At 36.1% G+C, this 19195-nt stretch overlaps 1 protein-coding gene across 1 annotated transcript in view; it reads right to left on the reverse strand.

The window, feature by feature from the left end:
- Positions 1–16584, reverse strand: part of ARHGAP42 (Rho GTPase activating protein 42) — a gene marked incomplete at its 5' end in the record, with an annotated part of 33893 nt that extends 17309 nt beyond the window's left edge. Inside the window, 10 exons of the mRNA XM_008938668.1 lie at positions 945–1104; positions 5904–6009; positions 6762–6820; positions 8099–8183; positions 8862–8936; positions 10412–10474; positions 12495–12534; positions 13379–13457; positions 14742–14851; positions 16484–16584. Coding sequence (XP_008936916.1) covers positions 945–1104; positions 5904–6009; positions 6762–6820; positions 8099–8183; positions 8862–8936; positions 10412–10474; positions 12495–12534; positions 13379–13457; positions 14742–14851; positions 16484–16584 — 878 coding nt within the window. The remainder of the gene's footprint in view (positions 1–944; positions 1105–5903; positions 6010–6761; positions 6821–8098; positions 8184–8861; positions 8937–10411; positions 10475–12494; positions 12535–13378; positions 13458–14741; positions 14852–16483) is intronic.
- Between the last annotated feature and the right edge of the window lie 2611 nt (positions 16585–19195).

Consider the following 19195-nt stretch of genomic DNA (forward strand, 5'->3'; position numbering starts at 1 on the left):
TGAGTTCTGAAACCAAATATTTTAAAATAAAACAATATCTGAGGAGGCATCAATGAGGATGATACCTGTAATGGTAGTGACTGAAATTCAGTGTTTAAGATTTCATGGATTATCCTTCTCAAGCCCTGAAAGACTTCTTCAATCCTTCAGGAAAGGGTAGGAGATGGAATTTGCTGTCACTGGTCTCTTTAAGGAAAACAAAATAAACCAGGCAGTCACAGACATGCCTTTCTTCAAAGCAAAATAAATACCTAGAGAAATTTGTATGTGTTAAGAGTACTCAAGAAGTTACAAACGACAAAGACATGATGGGCTTAAAACCTGTAACTAGGAATTAAACCTCATCTAAGATATATTATTTTTTCTTTTTGCTTTTTTATTTTTCACCTAGTATCTAGACAGTTCTGCTGGGGATCCACACTGATACTTGTCATGAAAAGAGAAAAGGAACGATGTTTTGTGTTTTTGTGACATTAGGAGTGACTAGATCTCCACTGTGCAGCTGGCATATCCCCAAAGTACAGCTAGAGTCAGAAAGACCCTGACCTGATGCACTTGGAATATCCAGACATTCACCCAGAGTGAACCTTAAGACCTGAAGGATAAGAGAGATGGAGGAGCTGAAGCAAAGTTATGACCTTCTCATTCTGCTTCTAGATAGAAGAAGGACACAGCAATCTTGGGAAGGCAACTGAAGATTCAGAGCAAAGCCTTCAAAGCATTGAATATTATGCCTTGGATCTGTGCCTTGGATCTGTCCCTTGCGCAGCCACGGGGGACTTGCTAGGAATACAGATCCATAGCATGGGGTGGGAAGAAGGTATTCCTCCAGTGGCCTTCTACAAATGCTGGATTTCTTATTTTTAAGAACTTAATGATGATCTTAGTTCCACCAAGATCTTAGTTCCACTTCATCATAAAACAGTCAGATAATGTCTTTCTACCTTTTCATAATGCTCTATCAGAATTTCAACGACGATATTCTGAAACTTAATGTTCATCATAGCAGCCACGGTTTCTTCTTGAGCTCTCATCAGAGTTGGTCCAAAGATAACACCAAGGTTGGATACAGTCATTAGATTTTGCTGACTGTGTAATGATACCCTTTAAATGAACACAAACAATATGCAATTAAATTGTGCTGAACTACAGCTCCAATAGGCAAAACCTGTTGAGACCACTTCTTTAACAAGATCCCCAGTTCATACCTCCCCTCTAAAAACATTTTTAACACTTTGACTTTAACTAGACTCAAAATACAGTGCAGTAAAACTACTGTATTTCTCTTAAGGATCCCATCCTGCAATAACTTAATGGATAATGATGACATCTTCCTACAGGAAGTATTTAAGTTCCTGACATAACTGACAGTGTAAACCAACTGCCTTTGAATGTCTCCACAGAGAGATCTAGACCATCTAAGTCTAGGTGTCTTAAGGTAGGCACCTATCTCTTTCCAGTGACTATACAGGAACGTAAATACTTGATGTTGGATTGACTGAAAATATTATTTGATAATGGAGGTCAACCATATGCCTTAGCTTTTACATAAAGGAAAGAAACTTTGTTACTGGAAACACTTAAATTGCAATAGGTTCTCTTTATTAATATGTTGAAAACATATCAGTGAAATCATGGTTTCTGTCGTATAGATAACACTAGATGATCATAAGGACATCTTCTGGCTTTAAAATATATTAAATTTTTACTTCTGTATATGCTATTATTGCTTACTGTACCTTTTTCTGTCATTATTTTTCTCAATGTAGAATTCAGAAACTTAGCTTTTCCAATAATGTATCAGATAGTAAAATGAAAACCATCAATCAGTAATCCTCAATGCCTCTTTTGTCTTCTTAAAAATGAGACTTGCCAAGTAAAACCCATATAATCATAAATCCTTCAAAATAACTGCCAGTGATTCCCCAGTCATAGCTACCCTATTGCCTCATATCTGAAAAATATCATTCCAGGTAAAGATTTTATAATTGCCTTAATGCTTAATTTTACTTAATCTGCTACCAAATAGAATCAGTTATCGAGGCACTTGTTCACATTTTTCTCTTCCTTCTCACTGCTACCTGCTACTATTGTCAAGCTGAGCATTTTCAGCTGTTTCCTACATAATTAAAATAACTCTTGTATCTTTTAAAATTACAAAACACTAACAACTATAAAATACTGGAAGACTAGCAGGTAGGTGGAAACTATCTTCTTTTTTTTTTTCTGACAGTCTTCATTAATCATGTTTATGGACATATCTGCTCTATTTTTCTTCCACTAATACTCTCTATTACTAATTACTAATACACTAATATCTTGATTTGTTCTGAAGATGTTATATAAACATTAGGAAAACGACCTATCTGATATCAGAGTTTGGTAGCAAGTAACACAAATACCATCCCTTTCCACAAATTAGAAAGGCAGTGACAAAAAGACTGAGATTTTCCCAGTGCTACTGGGGTATTTTGTTAGGATTAGGATCAAGCCCATGTCTGGACTCACACATTACCTTTCTCTCAGTTTCACTGCTCAGTAGGCATTAAGGATACACAGAATGAGTAGACTGGTAAAATTATCTTGGTACAGAGGTGAGACAGACTATACAATTCTATAATGAAGTAATACTCCCCTCATAGTTGGAACTGGAATGTTTTAGCACCTCATTTACATAGAGAAGCAGAAGAAATTTGGGAAAGAGGGTTGTATTGGAAACAACATGATTATAAAATGCAGGAATATAAATGCCTATCTTACATGTTTCTCATGTCCTTTCATAAAGTTACAGTAAAAAGCTTTCAAAAATTTTACTTCAGACAGACACAGTGGCAGAGATTTTTTATTTAAAAGCCATATAATAAAATAACTGCCTTGTTAAAACACATTTTAAGCCAATTATCTTAATGTGATTTTCTCTGTAACAGATCTTATGTTTGGCTTAGGTGACTAAGAGGTGCTTGGGAAGTCCACCAGTATTTTAATGAAAATGGAATTTTGAATTACTCAGCTCCAGGTTTGTTAGAAAAAAGTAAAAAAAAAAAAAACAAAAAAAAAACAAAATGCTTTGCAATGTTGCTCTGGTTTATGCTGCATAGTAACTATTAAGGTCTCTTACACAAATATTATAGTCTTATAGCATAAGAGAGAAAGTAATGTTTGTCCTGTGTTTGGGTTTCCTTGGTTACAAATTTGGTAGTTTGGTTATAAAAGAAAGGAAGGGTGAATTTAATAACATTATAACCAGAAAGGACTTTCTACAATGCATTTCACAGACACAATTTTTTTTCAAAAGAGAAAAAATGCAGGCTTGTAATTGGATCTTTTTGATAGCAAATTGCTCCTGACCTAGTCCTACTGTTGCTGGGCTACTCAATACGTGCAGGCCAAGGTAGTAATGCATTTCAGCTACCTTTAAGGCATTTGTTAAGGTGCAGCTGCTTTCCCCTCAAAATCCCTTTCTTTGATATATCACCAATAAATTTTTGCTACTGCCAGGTTGCAGACTTCTGACTGTGCACCTTAGAAGAATATGGTGTTATTAAATCATACCAAAGTTATTCTTTGAAGTAGACAACTTAACTAGGAAGGCTTAAAAACAAATAAAAAAAAAAGAGTTACCTAGATGAAAATAACACCAAACTTCCCAGGTTTGCCTAGTTGCTGACTGAGTACATACTCGTGCACTATTACCTCTCTGCAATGCGCTTTTCAGGGTTTGCTGGTTTTGTTTGTTTGTATCATCACCTACGTCCCATAATATCTAGATGATATTTAATTTTGCAGTGACACAAAAGTGAAGGTAGGCAGAGATGTGAGAACCTTACGATCAAACCCAAGAAAACCATATTATCCTTATTTGATAAGCCATAGGCAAAAGTATAGTATTTTCACAAGATTCGAAAGCATACATAAAGGAACTAAACAGCTAAAAGAAATATAGGGGAAGAATGCACATTGAAATGGGATTTTAAACAAAAGAGTGAATAAACAGGAGGTTGGGTTTTTATTTTCATATTTTCCCATTTTCATAAAACTAGGCACTTTATCTGCCACTTATTCCTTGAAAAATCTCCACACAGTCATAGGAAAAAGATGAGGAAGATAATACACTCAAGAGACTAATTTTGAATTCAGTCTCATTATAATTACTAGCGTAACAAAAACAACAGCTGGTAAATTATATGAGAAATTGGAAGGGGCAAATTGAAAGTTGGAAAGAAAAGAACTGAAAGTTTTCAGTATAAAACTGTAAGATTACACTTCTCAGAAGTGAGAATCAAATCAAGGATGAGGTAAGCAAGAGCTGAGGAGAACAGTTAAACAAGGGAATACTGCAGGCATGCTTTCTTCAGAAATGCTTCTGAGGTCACATTGAAAATAAATAGGCTAGGAAAAGAGGTGAATAAGAAATGCTTGCTTGTAACTAATGTAACTAATTCTGCCTACAAATAAGTCAGCTCCTATGCATATATTTTTCTAATTTTGGGGCTTCCAGATTAGAATTAATTCACCATTAAATGCTTTAATTTTTTAGTTGGTTAGAAAATAGTAGATATTATATTTTGTAGCTAATCAAACAACTCTTTGAGTAAGGAAACTTATGAAAGTTGTTTTCATCTGGTTCTCTGGGTTACCCCATGCATGATGAGATGCAAGAGCTGCCGAATCAGTTTTTGCAATGGAAGCATTCATAGCAGATTGCTATCATGCCAGTCTTCCAGAAGCTAATGACATTAAGGTCTAAAAATAATTTATTAGGGCTAAATAATCTATCAAATAAATTTTCAAAGTTCTCGTGTACTAGGAGGAAGTAAGACTTCATGAGGCTCCACTGTGGACAGCTTACTGCAGGCTGTGGCTCAAGCTGTGATCAAAGAGCAAAACAGATGGGGTGTAATGAAGGGAATAAAACCAATATGGACTCCTCTTTTATGTCTTCTGCATATCTCAGTCATGTGGGCCTTATCTGAACAACTGCTGTTCCAGTATTCACATTCCCAGATCATTGATAAGTGTACTAAAAAAATACTGCATCCTCAATCAGAAAGAATAATACATATGAAAAAGTATTCAGTAAATATCAGTGAAAACTGACCAAAGATTTACTAAAGCTTACATGAATAATGTTTGATGCATAAACAGGATAAATTATAATTTAATAATGGTATGTAATCACAGCTAGTGATATAGAAAGACATAAGAGAGTAAAAACTTGTATTTTTTCTCTCACAGTATGTGCTATGTGTAATTCACTGAAGACTGCCATCAGTTCAAAGAAGTTGTGCCAGGTGAGGTTTAGGTTGGATACTAGTTATCAAGCACTGGAACAGGCTGCCCAGGGAATTGTCTTAATCACCATCCCTGGACACGTTTAAAAGTCGTGTAGATGTGGTGCTTAGGGACATGGTTTAGTGGTGGACTTGGTAGAGTTAGGTTAATGGTTCGACTTGATGATCTTAAAGGTCTTTTCCAACTTAAAAGGATTCTAAGATTCTACAAAGGACAAGTATTCTCACATTAATCTGTTTTTGAAACAGTGTGGTACCTCAAGTCCAATTAAAACCAGAGATTTTTCAATCAACCTTGGCATAGTTTTAGATGTTTCTTACATTTTTTTAGTGACACTTCCTGTAGTAAGTAGGAATGTGAATGAAAACTTTGAGTGTGTTTATTTTATAAATTTATCTGGTCCTCTTGTTGACTCTTTACGGTGTTAATTCTTCCTTTGTTTCTATGCTGAGTACTCTTCAGCTATGTTGAGAACAGCATTTTAGAAACTAAATGTAATTTTGAGTGGCATTGTTTCAACACAGAAAGTGGGGTAAGCAACACTGACAAATTTAAAGCAGAAATAATCACATCTTACAGTAATACCGAAGACAAAAATCAGAAAGAATTACTTGACCAAGTGCTTGATAAGGATGTCCAGCATCTCTCTGTTCTTCTCTGGTAGCTTATGCACAAGCGCGTGCACGGCCTCAACTCTGTAGTTCTGATCATCTGACTCTGTTAAGCAGAAAATGAATATTGCTGAGATATCAAAACATGTGCTAAGATGCAAGTGCAAATGTCACCAATGCCTGTACACTAACTCACACATCCATCACAAGCTGCCAAACAATTATCCCTTGATGATGATGAGAATTTGATTATATTTATTACAACATTATGAAATCTGCATTTCAAGCAACTCGCCACAAACAGTTACCACTGATACCAGAACCAACAAATTTAGTGGCAATGTTGACCCAATGCGCCACTTAGTGAAATCCAAGAGTTTACTCCTTGATAATTTAAAATATTTAAAACTCTTGACTGTCTTTTATTCTTATCAAAGCAAGAGGAAATGGAGAAATAAATTCTGTATCTAATTATTCCATTTGTGAAAAGGAGATAATTATCACTCCCTCCAATTTCTCAAGGCAAGCTGGGAAAATAAGGTCCCTGGATGAGAGGGATGAATGCCACAAATGAGTGATCAGCCTGTATAAAGCAAATATATAAATCAAGGTTCAAAATTTCATGCACAAGTCAGTCACATAAAACCTCTGAAAAGATCAGAACACATCACTGAATTCTTCTTCTAGCATGACTTCTCTGAGGGCTTCCATGTGGTATTATGCTGTCACACACAGTGACATGGAAGAAACTGGATCCATGAATAATAAACGAAAGAGAAAAGTAAGGATAGTAACTGAGGAGATTAAGGGTTAGAAACTATTTTTCTTTCATGAAAGTTTATTTATTACTTTACTTACTAACAGCAACAATGAAATCTTTGTGCAGCTTGAAAGTCATCAGTGGTTCTGAGAGACATCTGGTTGTAAAAAAAAACATTAAAAGGAAATTTAAAAAAAAGCCTTACTCAAAGTCTCTTTAAGTTTTATGGGTGTGATTATGATAGCCCTCAACATCTGCACGATATACACTGGTATGTCCTAGGAAACCCAATTCAGTGATGACTGATCACAAGTAGTACACAACTCAGTCAGGTACACAGTCTGAAAATCTCTGAGTTGAGTCTGATGTCACTATGGAAGTTAATGAGGGAAATACTACCAGCACTGATTTCAGCACAGAGACTCACTGTTTTCTGACTTCCATACTGTAGAATAAGAATAAATGGAGCTGCAGAACACGGTACAGCGAGCTGCAGAAATAATCCTTTGCCCAAGAAGGGCAAAAACATGATGAAATTCAGGACTGAAATTCTGATCCAAGAGGTCCTTGAAGAGTCAGCCTCCAAAGGGCAGACTGTGAATTGCCTTATGGATACACACAGCTACTGCTAGCTCACATTCTAGTTCAACAAGCACAGGATCTACAATGATATTTGTCCTTCTGAAGATGTATTACAAATTTCTTCAACCAAAGCAAGTCTTCTCAATGAAATGTTCATGTACACTATGTAAATGTACAATGAAATGTACACTATAAATCCTGGGCATATTTTCAAGACCAAACAGGGATTTCTGATGCTGTGCCTTGCTAAATGACCCATTCAGGAAGTTTAGATTTTTAGAAAGCACAGAACACTCACCATTTGGATTTGATGCTTTTCATGATGTTTCTTTCGAATGTAATATATTGAGACCCTAAAAATAGTTATCTTGGAAGTACCCTAATTCTTGAAAATTCTCTCTCTTATTAGCAGAAATTTTAAGATAAAATGATGGCGTAGAAGGGATGCTGTGTTTGTGAAAACACCACTTGCATAGAGTAAAAACCTATGCAAATTTTTATTCTGTTCCAACAATAATACTTTGAAACTTCACAGTACACAGCTTAAGGAATTCAGAAAAGAGACTGAACACAACATGCTTTCTGGTTAATGTAAAAAAAAATAAATAAAACCATGCAATTAATTAAATTGTCAAAATTAGGGCTATATAAGGCATGACAATCTTAATAAGCAGAAAGTCTATGACAAATTTTAGATTTATTAGTACAGACAATCACAGGGATATTAGGCAAGATAATAATATACTCAAATATTGCCATGCTAATGGATACAAGAAATAAAATATGATATTAATAAGCAAAAGATTAATGGGCTAGAAAAGGAATACTGGGATTTGTGTAGCATCATACTTACCTGAGGTAGTTTTTTAGTCCACTTGTTATTGTTTTATTGTCCCAAAGTTCCATATCAATATCCATATCAGGAGGAGATTTAGGGGCTGGTAAAAATTGAATTATGATTGTGTTACAGTTTGACTAACAGACTAACTAGCACAGCAGCAAAACAGAAGCTAATAGATTAGTCTTTTAGCCCATGCCATTACTTACTAGCCAGATGAATGACTAATCTGATTAATTTGAATCTTTTAATCTTTACCAAAGTATTAATTAAAATTAATTTAGCAGTCATATTTAGTAGCTGTAAACATTAACTATATGTACTCTATCAAAGTCTAAGCCCAAGTCAACAGAGAATTACTAATGTATTTGGCTTAGACATTCAAACACAGGCTCAGAGAGCCCAATTTGCAAGGGCAGTGAAAGACTGGAACAACTGTCTGTTAAACTGAGCTATGTGGTGTTACAGAGCTAAGCTTTGCAACACTTCTGAAATACACAAGATACATACTAATGGAACTTTAAGGCTAAAAGAAATGCATTTTATCATTAATTTCCTCATATTTATCCATGATTACATGCAGAAATTGAATACTAATGCACACAAGAAACTAGTTGGAAGGATCACTCATTTTAAGATTGCAAACCCATTCTAATGGCAGTAAGTGCATATACAAAACTGTAAATATTGCACTCAGAATTCTGAGTAGAGCAGCTAAGGTGAAAGGGACCACAACATAGGCACTGCACAATGATAAAGGTTCTCTTCAGATACTTACAAAATACAGTATTCATCAGCTTTTGCACCTTGGAGTTTACACCACCTATTCTGTACAGCCCCAGGATTGTAATCCCTGCATTGAGGAAACACATGAAAATAATGAAAGTATGGTGTATATTTTCAAAACATCTAAATGTATGTTAACAAATGCATTCCACTGGATCCACACCATGCAATACACTCATCATAATTTTACCTTAACAGAAACCTTTTGCACACAAATGACCTATATTAGCAAACAACAAGGAAATGGCTGTGTAAAGCGAAAAATAAGACCCAAAAGCAGTCTTAAAATGCGTTACATGTCAACAAGTTTACCTTGCCTAGACTTCAGTGGAACTACTATGCATCTGTATTTGCTTAGACCATCATCCCTTCTAGTTAAGATTTAATTGACATTTATAGCAGAAACGATTGTACTCAAAATGAAAACATATATTGCACTGTTGCAACACTGCAGTTCAGAATTTATACATTATGCATGGATCCCCATACAAAATAGAGAGTCATGGCCCAATTGACCAATTACTTTCAATTCTTATAATAAAAAATAATCTTTAAAGTGTGACATTCACAACACAGCATCTCAGTACTCTAATGATGCTAATTTTATTGCTTTTCACAGCTTTTTAAAATCATCAAGGTTTACAAGTCTTCCCTTCTCCCCACTTCAGGTCTTATAATTTAAAAATTGTCCACTTCTCTTTTGAAAACAATGTTCCAAAGTCTGATCTCACTTAGATAACCCAGGTGTTTAGTTTTGAAATCCCCTTTTTTCCCCCTGAGAAATCAATGTAAGCTGAGTCAGCAGTGACTCCAAAGCTACATAACATTGTGACCCCAGAAACAGAATTGTTGTGCTCAAAGTTGTACAGAGAGACAACACAGTTTTTGGATTAGACAAGAGTTGCACACTGGCAGTTCAGTGCATGGTCAGGCAAAGGTTACTTCTCTTTATGGAACACAACACAGCCAGACCTCTTTATTTGGAAGGGGACAATTAAAAGCTTGCTGTAAGTTGCAAGATATCACCTCATCCCTAGAGTGATTATTATACTTTTTTTTGCACTACCAAAAATGAGTTTGTAAACATTAACAAAAAAAAAAATAAAAAATGGATAAACCATGTGCAAAATAAATGAATAAAATTATAGGATTTATGCTCTTCAAAAAAGATGTTTCAGCAGAGAGTATTCATACTTTTGGGACTTCAGTTTTCATGTCAGAAACCAAATCTGAGAGATGAGGCTCCCTACAGTTTTACCATGTGAAAACAGAATTCAGGGCACACAAAGAATAAAGGTGTGCAACTGCATATTAAGAAGTCTAAGCAATAAGAAATTACATAAAATGCTTAACATGCCCTCTTAAAAGATACATTAAGACTGCTGTTGGAACTTTGGGCAATAGTATCAAGTGTAAAGCACACAGATAAAACATTAAAAGGACAAACCAAATGATGAGCACACTTCAAAGAACAGCTCTAAAACATGAAAGAGTAATATTTGAGAAAGAATACACATACATAATTTGTGATTTAATACATACCTCTTGTTTCTACAGCATGAATACATTTCCTCACAAAGTTGAAACCTGCTTCATTTAAGTACACTATAAAAAGAAGAAAAAAGGTAATTGTTTTTTAACTTAGTAATACACAAAATCTCTATGTTTAGCTACATTCACATACTAGTCAGGAAGGACTGATACACGTTTATCTATGAGACTATGATACTTATTCTGTAGTAGTATTCCTGTAGATATAGCCTTAAGCATTCAAAATCCAACTTTTTAAGATATGTATCTAGTGTATCATAGAATCACAGAATGTCTGCGCCAGAAGGGACCTAGGGCCAAAAGTCATCTAGTCCAGCCCCCCCAGAATATTTAACTGTCTCAGAAATCAGTGGCCCCTCTACAAACACAGCTGAAAGCTGGTTGCTTTAAAAGGAGATTACTGTACTCCCTTCCCTCTGCTGAGGAAAATGCTTTGATGAGTTCAGGACCTACACTATGAAAAGAATATATTCCCTGGTTTTAAGACCACAGCATTTTCCTTCTATATACACATCACTGCTCATAAAATGTTAACATAGGGAAACAATCATTGTTATTGACTTTAATTAGCAATCTTATTTCAAGGGAATGTATTTCCCATTAATTTTTGTACCTTCAATTGCTCACTGGTCTAGCTAGCTAAGTAAAGAAGATATGAAAGCAGCGTACTTGTCAACATTAAAATCAACATCATCAACTTGTCAACATCATAATATAAAAAAAAAAAGATAGAGTGGCTTAAATTTTAGATTTCTAGAGTCTCAAATATACCTCCTATGAAGGTGTATGTCCACAGCTGACATCTTTCTCTCTCTGAGTTACATACACCCACACATATATTTAAATTGTTAGACATTTGTGTCATTATAATAGGTGTCAATCTAAAATTAATACAGTTATACACATAAATCTCATAGTATCTTTAAACACACTCATTTTATTACTCAGCATATGTGTAATAGGTGCATACACACCTAAAACAAAAAAGATGTGATGAGCTGAGGTCAGTTTTATGACATTCAACAGGTCTACGTGCTGGTTCTTGCACATGGCTCACAACAACACCAAGAAATGCTACAGGCTTGGCTGCCCAGTAGAAAATGACCTGCAGGTGTTCATTGACAGGCAGCTGAATATGAGCCAGCAGTGTGCCCAGGTGGTCAAGAAGGCCAACGGCTTCCTGGCTTGTATCAGCAATAGTGTAGCCAGCAGAAGTAGGGAAGCAATTGTCCCCCTTTACTCAGCACTGGTGAGGCCACACCTGGAAGACTGGGTTCAGTTTTGGGCACCTTACTATAAGAAAGACACTGAGGTGCTGGAGTGGGCCCAAAGAAGGGCAGTGAAGCTGGTGAAGGGTCTTGAGGATAGGTTTTATAAAGAGCAGCTGAGGAACTGGGGTTGTTTAGCCTGGAGAAGAGGGGGCTGAAGAGTGACCTTACTGTGCTCTACAACTCCCTGAAAGGAGACTGTAGTGAAGTGGGGGTCAGTCTGTTCTCTCATGTAACAAGTGAGAGGATGAGAGGAAATAGCCTCAAGTTGCACATGGGGAGGTTTAGATCGGAAAAATTAGGAAAAAAAATTCTTCACAAAAGGGTTGTCAAGCATTGGAACAGGCTGCTGGAGTTATTTAAAAGACATGTAGATATGGCACTTAGGAACATGGTCTAGTGTGACTTGGCATTGTTAGGTTTATGGTTGAACTCAATGATTTTAAGGGTCTTTTCCAACCTAAATGGTTCTGTGACTGTATTTCAATGCATCTGCATGTATTTTGGTCTACAAACTACTGATAGAAACTTTTTACAGATTTGTTAAATATATTTGTAGCTTTGGAGCAAATAAAATTTTCTTCCAATTTATGTTTGGTGGTAATAAAAAAGATGAAGCTTTTCCCACATCTTACATAGGTTAGGATGTGCTTTTTTGTAACCCCGTCATGTAGTACAACAAACAGTTACTTCACAGCAATAGAAGGAAAACAAAATAATCTCTCTCACACACTTACACATATCTAGAAACTAGGACATTACAAATATCTGGCAATATTTGGTGACTACATAAATAAAGAGCTTACTTTCTTCTTTCTTGCTAATAATGGCTGGCAGCGTGTAGATCTGTAAAAAAAAAAAAAAAAAAGACAACAGATCAGTGTTTGTGCTTTAAAGTCTTTATTGCCACGTTTGCTGGCAGTAGCAACATGCTGTGTATTAGCTTGTTGCTAGGGGAAACCAACTTTGCCTTTCACCTTCTCTTGACATTTACCCCTACAGCACTCACCAGTGTCAACAGCTCTGTGCTAGGACAGGCACCTAAAATGTTTTGGAAGTCAGATTTGCAGACTCCAAGTGGGTTAAATTTCAATACAACCACTGATCTAATATCTGTACTGTTTCAGTCAAGTAAGCAGCTTGTAAAAATACTCATCTATCTCATAAAACAAATGAACAACCTTTTTTCCCTTGGATACAGGTCTGGCATTACCTTCATTCAGTGACTATTTTAAGAGCAGATTAACAGTGGGATGAAGTCTCAGACGAGCCTATCTCTTGGTAGCTTTCAACACATTTTTATGCTCTCTGCAGTGCCTTTCAAGATGGTGCTAATTGTTTACTCCATGACGCTCCCCAAAAGATAGTTTGCCTTTACCAGTGCAGACACTACCACTTTAAAAATGTTCTCTGAACCATGAATCCTATTAAATGATATGCCATCGTATTACTTAAATACTAAATACCCCAGCAAAAAAAAAATAAAAATCTATAAATAAAGGTTTAAATTTACTAATAGTTCTGCTTTTCTACTCTGTACCTACGTTCACTGTGTACTTGTGATAGTGTCTCGCAAAGAACAGAACTGTGTTTGCCTGTACTGTAACGGAGTATCTGAAATGCACGTTAGCTTCTTTCTTTAATATCTGTACCATAGAACAGTAAAAAGAAAATGAAAAAACATCCTTACTGGTTCCTTTCCATCCATAGCTTCGAGCCAAAGCTTTCGGTTGGATTCTGAAAAAGCTTGCAGCGTGATGATTCCAGGTCTGCCAAAAACACACAAACACAATGAAGTTACTAATCTACATTTTCAAGTTGTATTTAAGAGGCATGCATAAAAGCAATTGGACAATATAAAATATAAAAATGGGTACCCACAAACATACACCAAATCATTCATTAGGAGCAAGCCCTGCCTTTACACACAAAAATGTCAAGCTGAGTATTTTGTTTGCTATCTACTATAACAAATGTAAAAAGATAAAGTTAATCCAAAATAAGATAATTATTTTTCTATTTCTTAAATATTTTCTTTTTTCTTTTGATTTTAATATTCCATCTTGCCATCTACCCACAGATTGCCTAGAAATTTTTATCTGAAAAAAAAGAAATAAAAACTTTTTTTTTCCTTCTTTCTATTTATTTGGATGTTCAGCAGAGTAAGGGAGAGTAAAGCACAACGCTCACTTCTGAATACATTACAATGACACTGCCACAAATGTGTCTAATAAATACAATTCTACTTAGAAACAACTACCAATTTCAACCTGTCCGTTTAGGTTTATGAGTTTCCAAGAGACCTATCAGTATCAACATTTGTTCATATAAAATTTTTCTTTCTTACACCTGACCTCACTCATAAGTCTAATTCAGAAAGATAAAGTATTATATTTGAAATTACCAAAGTAGCTTCATAGTAGCCTCACGTACATAAAGCAGTTCTGAATGGAATTTAAAATGACAGTAACAGTCACAAAATATTTTTTAATAGAATGACTACAAAAGTCAGTATATTTATCACATTTAAGGGTTTAATTTAATATTTCTTTTAATTTCAAGCTTGGAAAAAACCACTTTTACAAAGTACCGCGCACATATTTCAAATATAAAAAAGCTGTTTCCATCTATCACATATAATTCTAATAGGCAGATATGAGTGAAAAAAGTAATGTTCCAAAAAGAAAAATTATGTGCTACCACATTTCTGAAAAAATAGATTGGTACAGAGTATGCTTATTAATAAGTATTTATAAAAATATATTCTGTTTCCAGAAGACTGTAGTCAGTTTTGCTACAGGTTCTGTAAGAATCCATCTTGTATCTGAATTCTAACATAATGTAGTTGAGATAAAACATATGCAATGTAATGAATTTTTTTAGAAAAGCAGGTTTGCACAAATTACTAAGTCTTGAAAGCCAAATTTGTCTGGATACAAGCATGTTGAGAAATACGTGTTCCTATCACAGAAGTAATTATACAGCAGTTGCAAGTGCTTCTGTCTGTAACTATTTCTAGTTTGTTAACACAATGGAAAAAAAAAAAATCAAACCTTTCAAATACTTCAATATCAAAACAGAAACGTTTGTCAATTGAATCTGTCTTTCTCCTGATGCAAGATTTTAGTTTGAATATTTCAGGTGAGCTTGTGACAAGTCCATTCTAAAAAACAGGACAAACCAGAATTAGCATACGTTGACATACCTCGGCTTTACGTCTTAAATTTAACTGTCTGAACAGCCCAAAGAACATGTCTTAAGATAAGAGGTGAAAATTATTTAGGAACATATATAATAACTTTTCTGTATATAATGTAAAACTAGAGTTAATAGCTTTCTGTCACATATTTGTTATTTAATGATTATATTTCAGAAAACTCCCTAAATTAAAAATCTTTACAAACATCTGGATATATAACTTGATTATAACATGATCAGATTAGAAAAGCTAAAGCCCTGATAGAATTACATCTGGCCAGGGACATGAAGGAAAACATGAAAAGCTTCTATAGGCACATCACTGTCAAAAGGAAGACTAGGAAAAACGCGGGCCCCCTTTGGAAGGAAAGGAGAAGACCTGGTTACCCAGGACATGGAGAGGGCTGAGGTACTCAACAACTCTCTTCCCTCAGTCTTCACCAGCAACACGCCACACCGCCCACGGTGCGGAAGGCAAAGGCAGGGACTAGGAGAATGAAGAACTGCCCACTGTAGAAGATGAGTTTCGAGACCATCTAAGGACCCTGAAGGTGTATGAGTCCATAAGACTTGACGAGATGCAACTGTGGGTCCTGACAGAATTGGAAATGGAAGTGGAAAGCCACTGCTTATCATATTTGAGAATATGATAGGAATAACCCCAGGCACAAGGACAAGCTGGGGCTGACGGGATGGAAAGCAGCTTGGCAGAAAAGGACCTGCAGGTCCTTGTGGGCAACAAGCTAACCCTCAACTAGCAATGTTCCCTTGCAGCAAAGAAGGCCAACAGCCTCCCAGGCTGCGTCGGGCAGAGGACTGCCAGCAGGTCAAAGGATGTGAGTCCCATCCTCTGTTCAGCACTGGTGAGACACATCCAGATGTGTCCAGTGTCCAGTCCTGTGTCCTTCCCAGCATAAGAAAGTGATGTAATACAGCAAGTCCAGCTAAGGGCTACTAAGTGGTTAAGGACTTGTAGCATCTGTCATATGAGAACAGGCTGAGAGAGCTGGAACTGTTCAGGCTGTAGAAGGGGGATAAACACCTGATGGGAAGGAGTAAAGAAGACTGAGTCAGATTCTTCTCAGTGGTGGCCAGTGAAAGGGCAAGAGACAACGGGCACAAACCAAATTACAGGTAATTCCATCTCAACTTAAGAACAAGCTTTTTTACGGTGGTCAAAGGCTGAAACAGGTTGCCCACAGAAGTTGCAGGGTCTCCATCCTTGAAGATATCTAAAAACTGACTGGACACAGGCCTTGCTAATCTGCTGTCACTGACCTCGCATTGAGATTAAACTAGATGATCTCCAGAGCTCTCTTCCAAATCTCATCTATTCTATGATCCTGTGTAAATGTGATTTATTTCCAATACATTTGGAACCACCACATTAGGTAAGTTATTTAATGTGTTTTATAAAAAATTTAAAATAAATATTTTTATTTAAATTCTTAATTCATTTATGGCAAGACATGCACTACTTCATCTATGAAAACAGCCCTATGCTTTGTTTACCACATTCTTTTTAACGGTTCCTGAATGCTTAATATATAAGATGGAATATATAGTTCATGTATGAGTTCATGCACGTGCAACTCACCACTTTTCCACCAGATTTTGTTTCAGCTATACTCATTGTAAATGTTTTTGTTCCTTTTTCGTAAGTGCAGTAATGTTTTACCCATGTAAATCCAAGAGGTCCTAAAATAATAAGAAGAGGTAGTATTAGAAATAAATACTTCAGCATGTTATCACTATTTTAGTTTGAGTTAAAGAAATAAAACATAACAGGATCCACATATAGCTTACAAAACCAAAACCTCCCAATTCTGAAATTTGAACATGTTGTTCAGGTATAATTTTCAAATGTTGCAGCTTGATAAGGCTGCTCAACAAAGTTCTACCAGACATCTTCCCATCCAGCTGGATGGGTAACATGATTTTACTAGGGAAAGCAGAGAGAAGGCAGGCAAGTTCCTGAGGATTTTTCTGCCTAGGAATCACAACTGAGGATTTTATCAACCCAAGTGAAGCGCAAGGATTCAGTATTATATCCTTTCACTGAGGCAAACCTTGAGGTCTAGTATTAGATCCAGAACCCTGGACAAAGTCATGATGGCAGAGTGCATTTCCCTGTACTTTCAGAGGTGACAAATGCCTTTGGTAGTATCACAGGAAGGCTAAGGGACTGGGCAAAATGGCATTAGCTCAGAGACAGATTTAATCTGGTGTAGTTGAACACTGGTGGGTGATTTCATTATGTGAAAGGAAAGGAAGGAAAGGAACAGTGCACTCTGAAACAACAGTGGTTTAGAGACGAGGCCTAAAATGCTGGGTGGCAGAGGTGGAGCCATCAGCAAGCAGCATTGCGCTTTTATGCCTTGGTAGGGGTCCTGCTGGGGAAGAGGTGGCTCTAACAGTGTGGACAGTCAGTTGTGGACACAGCCAAACAGACAACTGTACACACTCACAATACCAGAATACAGTGTACTTAAGGAATCACTAGTCTTCGATGTTGATAGCCATAGACAAAACTTACAGCGATCCCCAAGCAAGTGGATGTATGCCCAACCCTGGAGAGGTCACACCACACTACTCAGTCCTACTGCAAAGTAGGATCTCTGATGCAGAAGATGTTTTCATTCCTGGATTACTCAGTTTCCCTCAGGCATTGCTGTGAACCTTTACTGAATCTAAACGCAAAACCCTTTTGAGCTTAAGCTCAATGGTATTTTAAACTTTGTCCTCTAACCTAGCTATAAATACCTCTATTATAAATATATATGAAAATATATTAAATATTTATATTAAATATAAATATATAATAGATGTAAATAAATATTACAAATACAGGTATTTATAATGTGTTCTTTGGTGTCAGGCCATAGATTAAATCCTCCCACCATTTCTGTAATTCTCTCCACATCCTAGAAGTACAGCTAAACTCTCCCATAATTTTTTGGAAGAAAGTAAGTTTGCTGTAGCATAGAGGACAAGATAAGCTCACAGATTCCTACAGATACATCTGGAGGTGTTGTGCATGGCAAATGATAGGACAGTTCAGGTATTTGCAGTGTGACTGCTCCCCCTTGGGCCAGAATATTCTGACTATAACTTCACTGGTTAATAAACAGTGCCGGCAGCATTCACAATGACTAGGTAACACATAGTCTATAAGTAACTTGGAAAAAAATTGATTTTTGAGGATAGAAAATTTAGAATAGAGAATGGGATATTCTGTGTAACCTTGTCTCAGTGGCAGAGTACAGTCCCATTTATTTTACCTGCATTAATACAGCTTCTGGGTACTCAGCAGCAGAGGCTAAACATAATGGCTGTGGAGCCTGGCACTCAAACATGGCCCCTCCCTGCAGAGCCATCAAAAATGTAGGTGCCAAAGCAAAATACCTATATACGCAGTATTGTAAATACTGTCTAGATTCAGACTAGGAAAGGACTAGATGATACTTTCAACCCACATGTCATTTTTCCAATTAATTTCAATGGGAGATACTCATGACGAAAAATAAGATTCTCATTTTTTCAAAGTACAGTATATTTGGATCTTTTAATTCTCTGTTAAAAAAAGAACTCTGAATTCTTTTTTTTTTAAAAAAAGGTATTTTAAGGGTTTTGTGTTTGGGGTTTTTTCATACATGTAAACAGTTAAACACAACTAGAAGGTGTTAAAAACAAACTTTGCAGGTTGTACAGCTATAGATAAAATGGCTTTGCCTTCTAAATGTAGCCTTCCACAAAGGTGGTGGATACACAGGAGACTGCAATAGTCACGTGAGTTAGATGTCTGGCAATCCAGAAACATAGAGGTGGGATTTACATCATCTGTTCTGCCAACTAGGAGAATTTGCCTGCATTGCATAGGAAAGTAATGTCATGACTTGAAAAGTTCTGAGGTTACCCACCCTCAGAAGTTAACCATTCTCTTGCTATATTTTAACTTATTTTCACTTAGCAAAACAAAATTTACAATTATTCTAAATTCAGTTTTTCCTCTGATGGCATTTCATTAACTCCTGTAGCATATGTAAGAAGGATGAGCACTCTCGAAGCAGTTTTAGATGAGCTTAGATGTCACCTGGTTTTCATTAAAAAATTGTAGCCAGACACTAGCATTGCAACTTTAAGCCTGTTACTCATGACCTGAATGAAAACAATTTGTGGTCTACAGCCATTTTTTTCAAAGAAATATATTTATCACCATGCATACCAGTATCAAATATATACAGGATTTACTGTCACAAATTGCAACTTTTTAACCCAGTTCTCCAACCTCATGAGGTTCAACAAGGCC

This window comes from Merops nubicus, unplaced genomic scaffold (genome assembly GCF_000691845.1).
Source record: "Merops nubicus isolate BGI_N331 unplaced genomic scaffold, ASM69184v1 scaffold5834, whole genome shotgun sequence".
Taxonomy (NCBI): Eukaryota; Metazoa; Chordata; class Aves; order Coraciiformes; family Meropidae; genus Merops; species Merops nubicus.